The following is a 6,764-nucleotide window of genomic DNA, read 5'->3' on the forward strand; positions in this document are numbered from 1 at the left end:
AAGCTGTAGTACAGTTGAAGTGTGCCTCCCCTGAACCTCTCAAGAGGTTCTACATAGATGCAGATCTTAAGGTTTAACTAAACAAAGCAATCTAGAGAATCTAGCTGAGGTGGATCTTGAGCATTCTCTAACATATTAAGTCTAAACAGACCAACTCAGGGATTCCTCTTACTGTGGCCAATATGGATACCATTGGGGACATTTAAAATGGCAGTGGTTATGACCTATGATTTCAGGTTCACAGCAATTCATAATAAGCATTATGCCCTGATAAATAGAAACTCTTCACCACAAAAATCCACAATATATGTAACATTTAGCTGTGAGTTCAGGTCGCGGGCAGAATTAACTGGAAGAGATGAAGAGTATCATAGAAGTTGTGCTTCAGGGATGCCTGGGTGACTCAGTCAGTTAAGCCGCTGCCTTTGGTTGGGATTGTGATCTCAGGGTCCTAAAAGCAAGCCCCCACATTTGGCTCCTGGCTCAGTGGGGAGTCTACTTCTCCCTCTCACTCTGCTGCTCCCCATGCTTGTGCTCTCTCACTCTCTCCCAAATAATAAATAAAATCTTTTTTAAAAAAGAAAAGGAAGTTGTGCTTCAAATTAGGTTCATTTGCTTGGATGTGGCAAATCGCTATTTTTTTTTTCAAATCGCTATTCTGAATAGTTTGTGAAACTTTTGAAATTTATCCATCCAAAATTTCCAAATGTCAGGGAACATAGTAGGGAGGGATGGTAGAAGGATTTACTTTCTGAAACAGATACAGACTAATTGGAAATCAGGTTTTCTGTGCTCCAATTATCAGAACATGAATGGACTACCCTCTCTAGAACAAAGACCTATTGTGTTGTGTTTACTTTGCTCTAAAAGGGGAAATCCTCTTAGAAGATGGCCACTTGAGTCCACACAATGCAGCTAAACCTTTGGATCTGGAGGAGATTTTGCCATGCTGGGAATGATATTTTCAAGCCATACAGACTATGCTAGAGAAGTAAAAGGAGGGGAATAGCTGTCTCAAGCTCTACTATGGGACGAGCTTTGAAACAGCACTGAGGGGGGCACTTGACGGGATGAGCACTGGGTGGTATTCTGTATGTTGGCAAATTGAACACCAATAAAAAATAAATTTATTATTAAAAAAACATTCTTGAAAAAAAACAGCAATGAAGAAATATGCAGTAGGAGTTGCTGAATATAGAGCCTCAGAACAAAACACCATGGAAGTGACTTCTAAAGGGATTATAGAAAACAATATTCTGGATATCACAGTCTTGTACAAGAACTCCTGGCTGCTAAAATGCTTCCTTCTGTCTTCTCTCCTCTTGACACCTGAAGGACTTTGGGCTTTGGAGCTATCCCTAGTGTCCTCTTGGCACATGAAGACAGGGCATTGATTGGGTCAGAAGCTCAGGGCATCTACTTCCTAGATTTCATGTCTTTATTGTTAAAATTAATATGTGCACCTTTTCCATTTCTTTTTAAAAATAGATTTAATATAATGCTATTATCTTCAAAAATCTACTTATATTTAAAAGCTACTGTGATTAACTTAATTTCAAAGGTAGCTAAGTGTTATATTGATGCACTGAAATTGCTCAGGGACAACAATAAATGTAAAGGCCTGTATAATCTGGCTGTCAGGTGTGCACCAGTGAGGTGACTGATGTCTCTCTTGTGAGTATTTAGGAAAATAAGGTCAATATTCTCTATTGATAGCTCCATAAAAATGGTATTAAAGTTGCTCTGACTACACGTGAGCAGAATAAGCAGAAGAGGGGACAATGAAACTTCAGCTTTAATTTTTCTGCAGACAGAAAGAAGGCTCATCTGTGAGCCTGCAAACAGCTCCTTCTGAAACTCAGATTTCTGGGAGATGCACCATTAAAAATTACAAGAGCCACTAAAGCAACATGTGAGCTGGAGCCTGACTCCCCATATTTTCAGCCCACCTCTGACCATCTGCCTGGTTAGATATATCCTTCCCCTAAACTAACAGGAAAGGGCAAAGGTACAAGGCAACCTTTCCTAAGGCCCATATGAGGGGTGCAGACTCTTGTGCAGCATGAATAGGAAAGGGAGAGATCACCTCCAGTTGGGGTGGCTTTAGAGGCTGGTTGATGAAGTATGGGCCCCTAAGAATGAGCAGGACCAGGATCTAGGAGGAAGTGGAGGGCAATTACAAGGAAAAAATGGCCCGTGAGGACAAAGAGAGGAGAAAGCATACTTGGGAAACAGTGAGTGAGAGTTCCTTTTGATGTGGTAGTATATGACAAGGCTGGGAACATGCATCCTCATGCTCAATTCAGATCAATGCTTAACGTCAGGATGAGTAAAATAGGATTTACTTCTATGATGGTGGGGTTGCCTTCAAGTAGGAAAATAAGTTAAGAATAAGGAAGAGTAAAGTTTAATTTGATGGTAACGTGCAAGGTAAATTAGAGAGGGAGAGAAAGTCACCGAAGGCAGGTAAGTCAGAGGGGGGTTCTTGTAACAGGCATGAGGCAGTAAGGTCCTAAACCTGTACACAAATGTGTATAACAGCTCTTTTCATAATCACTCAAAAGTAGAAACAACTTACATTCCTTTGGGTAAATGAACAAATAAACTGGAGTATCCATATAACAGAATAATTACTACTCAGCAAAAAGAAAAGAATGAGCTTACTACATGAAACAGCTTAAATGACTTTCCAGGGCATCACACTGAGTGAAAGAAGCCTATCTCTAAAAGTGATATATCGTAGATTTCTTTTATGTAATATTCTGAAAAAGACAAAACTATAGGAATTGGGAATAGATCAGTGGTAGCTATAGTTCAGAGAAGGGGGTAAATTATGACTACAACAGGGTAGGTAGCATAAAGGAGGGTTTTTTGGGGGTGGTGATTGAACTGCATCCTGATTGTGGTGGTGATTACACAAATTATACATTTGTTAAACTTCACAGAACTGTACACACAGAAAGTGGCTAATTTTGCTATATGATAGTAATTTTTAAAAATCAGAGTTGTCCCCCATTACATGTAACATCTGAAAGAATGAATTGAAACATTTTGTGGTAGTTCAGGATTATATCGTTACAGTTCACCAGCTATATTTACATTAAAAACTCTGTCTTGAATAATAGATAAATGTATCTCAACTGTGGGATAAATTCTTCATGCTTAAGTATAAATTATAAAACATTAAGACAGCAAAAACATTTATTTTTTGAACCTTTCCTTTTCCATGGCAGGCTTTGTTGTTGGCTGCTGCATCCCCCTGTGACAATCCTAGACAAAAGATCCCTTACTTCCTCCTTCTCATACTCTCCAGCTGGCTCCACTGGCCAGAATGTCATTTCTGGGAACAACACACTTCCAATTACCAGTGGATTATGGGTTGTTGGAATATCAGTTTCCTTTTTTAACTATTTTTTTTACAGCAATGATGTTTGCTCTGCTTCTGATCATAACAATTATGCATGTTGATAGTTCTCTTTTTTAATGGAACAAAATGAATGATACCAGAATATCTCAAGAATGCCATGAATGAATAAAAATTCTACCTGCTAATAAAACCTCACACCAAATGCTGAGATACAGGGTACTCTCTCCTTTCTGAGTGTTTGTGAGCGTATGAAAGCTATTTTCCAACATATTTATTTGAATTCCGAAATAAAGTTCACTCTGAAGAAAGCAGGCTTTTCTGGGGACACATCTGATTAACAAGGCATCAGATCCTAAGGGACCTAAGAGGTCTGTCTAAAACCTATTTGAAACCCGAGTGGAAGCCATTCAGCAGTCATCAATGAAAAGGTGAGACATTTAACATTTGGTAACTTGAGTTTAGCCAGAGAGAGAAAAAGTAGTGGATTACTTATATAAGATTGCTAACAAGAGAAAAACGGGCTTCTTTCCAGAGATTAATCTGGGAGTCAGTTTTTTTTTTAAGGTGCTCTTTTAATAAGATTAATTTTTTTTCTAACACATCAATATGTTGTGAGAACTGTCATTTCATTTGTAGCCATTAGGAAACTTTGTTCCAAAGTCTTAAAAATTGATAAAACTATTTTGTCCTCCATATTGTGTCAAATATTGATTATATGGCATCTCTTTCTAAAACATTATTGTAAAACATCATGATCATTTAATATTATGCTTAACGCATTAAAAAATTCAAGAGAACTACTAAAAAAATTCCACACTCCTGCATTCTTTCCTAGCTGCCTCTACCCCCACTCCTCCCCCCACCTACCACCTTCGACCATTTTAATGCTAGATGGGACTCCTGGGGAAATGGTGGACTGTAGGTCTTGGGGGAGGAGGGAAGATGGGCGAATTTGAAGCAGAGGGAGAGAGAAAGAGATAATTCCCCAAAGAAGGAGAAATGGTCGATTAACCCCTAAGGGGTGGTCCTCCCTGGCGATCCAAGAAAGGCTAAGAGCAACTGCAGGGAGAAGATAACAATTCTATTGTCTCTGATTGGCAAATACGAAAAAAGATTGACAGTATCAAGTGGAGGGAATGCAGGGGGCGGGCTGCAGTGTTAAATGGGAGGGGTAACTGAAGACTGGAGCTCATTGATGACGCGATCTTCACGTGACCAGGAGTCGACGTGTGCAGAAGTCCTTATAGTCCCGGGCCTGTTTCCCAGTAGCAGCTCCGTATTACTGGAGGAAAGTGCCCCGGATCCCTTCAGGTCAGTATAAAAGCGGACGCTGCCTTGGGCACCGCGGGGTCTATGAGCCGGAGTGCAGAAGCCAGACGGGTTCGCCACTGTTTTCCCAACATTACAGCCCGCCATGCTCCCTCCATTTTTGTGCAGGAAATTCGGACCTGTTTGGTGGGGGTGGGGGTGGGGGTGGAAAGGGAGAAGGGCGGCCAACTGAGAGTCCCTAGAGAGACGTTGAAAAAATTAGGGAAATAACTTGCGTTTCCCACTCCCTGCTTGCAGGTAACCGGTGGGCACCGGGGAGGGGTGGGGTTGCCTTGAAAGAAGGAGAGGATGAGGACGTGGGACTTTAGATGAACAAGGCCTAGAATCCTGAAAGGGACCGGTGATTCAGGTACTGGCCTGCTCAGCAAGCGCTCCTGTCGGTCTGCAGGACTCTTGGTCTTTTGGGCGCGACACAAATCGAGTGAGGGAAGGAGGCAGGAAAATCCCCTGGATCCCTGCAGGTCAGTGTAAGGGTGCAATTGCCTCAGGTCCCTTCGGGTACGGGGTGGGGGTGTGAGTGTGAGTGCGTGCATGACACCGAAGCACATCTTGGGGTCGCCACAGCCTCTCCCCATCCGGATTAAGCGCTGGAGGCCTTCTCAGCCTGCAGCGGAAATGGGGCGGGGCAGGGGAGGCTGGAGAGAAGTGGAAGGGGGAGGGGAGGTCAGAGACTGCACCAGCCGATCTCAGGTGAGTGGCGGGAGACTGGGACCGCTTGGGAAAGCCCGAGAGGGCGGGAATATTGGAGACCGGCGTCTGACGAGGGGGTTAATTGCTTCCGCGCTGCTCGCGTTTCTGGGCTAGGAGAGGCCTGTAAGCAGGGCCTGCTGGGAAATGGTGGGCTGGAGCCAGAGGAGGAAAGATGGAGCTGGAGCGAGAGGGGGAGGGAAGGGAGGTGGAGGAAGGGGTGGAGTCAGGAGAGTTCTGAGTCTGAGGACCTAGCCTTCTCTAGTTGGAAAACTTTTGACAATTAGGGACCTGAATGAGCCGGGGCCTGTCGCTATGGGAACCTATACTGTGGCTTTTGGTCTGTTTGTCTGGCATCTAGTTGTTTGGTTTCCTTGTTTTCTAGGATTATTCAAAAGAAATACCAGAAAAATATTCAACATGCAAAAGTCTTGTGAAGAAAATGAAGGAAAACCACAGAACATGCCAAAGACCGAGGCAGACCACCCTTCAGAAGATGTACCACAGGAGGGAGAAGGAAATCCTCAACTTTCTGAAGAAGGTGTAAGCCAGGAAGCAGAAGGAAATCTTAGAGGAGGGCTGATTCAACCTGGCCCAGGGTTTAAAGAGGACACTCCTGTGAGGCATTTGGACCCTGAAGAAATGATAAGAGGAGTAGATGAGTTGGAAAGGCTTAGGGAAGAGATAAGAAGAGTAAGAAACAAGTTTGTGATGATGCATTGGAAGCAAAGACATTCACGTAGCCGTCCTTATCCTGTGTGCTTTAGGCCTTGAATTCTTTTTTGTCTGATATTAAAATCTGGCCCTTGCTTTCTTTCTGTTAGTGTTTTCTGATGTATCTCTGACCTTTGTTTTACCTTTAATCATCTGGTGGAATTTTGTTTTAGGTAGCTTCCTTGTTACCAGCATCTCACTGGATTTTGTATTTTGACCCATTCCAGAGGTCTGTTTTTCAATTGGAAAGTTTCACATATTTGCATGAAAATATATTCATTCTATATTGTAAAGTAAAACAGAACAGGTTACAGAGCAGTATATTTAGTACCAGTTCACATGTAGGATTAAATCCCAGATTTGTGTGCGTGTGTGTGTATATATACATACATATATCAAAAATTTGACTGCTTATTTCTGTGTGGCGTGAGCTTTTTTCTTTTTGCTTATATGTATTTTTTTCATGAACACATGTCACACACACACACAAAAAATTTTATAAGTAAGAGTTAAATAATTTGCAACCAGCTTATAAGGGCAATGGGGGCACCTAAACTCTTGATGGAAGAACTATTAAAAAAAATGTAAACCTCAAGTTACCTCTGGATCTCTTAGCCAGAGGAATAAAACTGGCAGTTACTACAGATATACTTAAGACTCAGTCCTT

At 42.1% G+C, this 6,764-nt stretch overlaps 1 protein-coding gene across 3 annotated transcripts; it reads left to right on the top strand.

Moving 5' to 3' along the window:
• The first annotated feature begins 4,564 nt into the window (after positions 1 to 4,564).
• Positions 4,565 to 6,511, top strand: TCEAL8 (transcription elongation factor A like 8). Of its 3 annotated transcripts, none has more exons than XM_055338327.1 (3): positions 4,565 to 4,678; positions 5,046 to 5,157; positions 5,769 to 6,511. In XM_055338327.1, exon 3 carries the CDS (start codon positions 5,804 to 5,806, stop codon positions 6,155 to 6,157), a length of 354 nt encoding a protein of 117 aa, XP_055194302.1. In that variant the 5' UTR covers positions 4,565 to 4,678; positions 5,046 to 5,157; positions 5,769 to 5,803; the 3' UTR covers positions 6,158 to 6,511. The 3 variants fall into 3 exon arrangements, with proteins under 3 accessions (XP_055194302.1, XP_055194301.1, XP_055194303.1); XM_055338326.1 differs by having other exon boundaries at positions 5,085 to 5,157; XM_055338328.1 differs by lacking the exon at positions 5,046 to 5,157.
• The last annotated feature ends 253 nt before the right edge of the window (positions 6,512 to 6,764 follow it).

Source organism: Nyctereutes procyonoides, unplaced genomic scaffold (assembly GCF_905146905.1).
Source record: "Nyctereutes procyonoides isolate TBG_1078 unplaced genomic scaffold, NYPRO_anot_genome, whole genome shotgun sequence".
NCBI classification, from domain to species: Eukaryota; Metazoa; Chordata; class Mammalia; order Carnivora; family Canidae; genus Nyctereutes; species Nyctereutes procyonoides.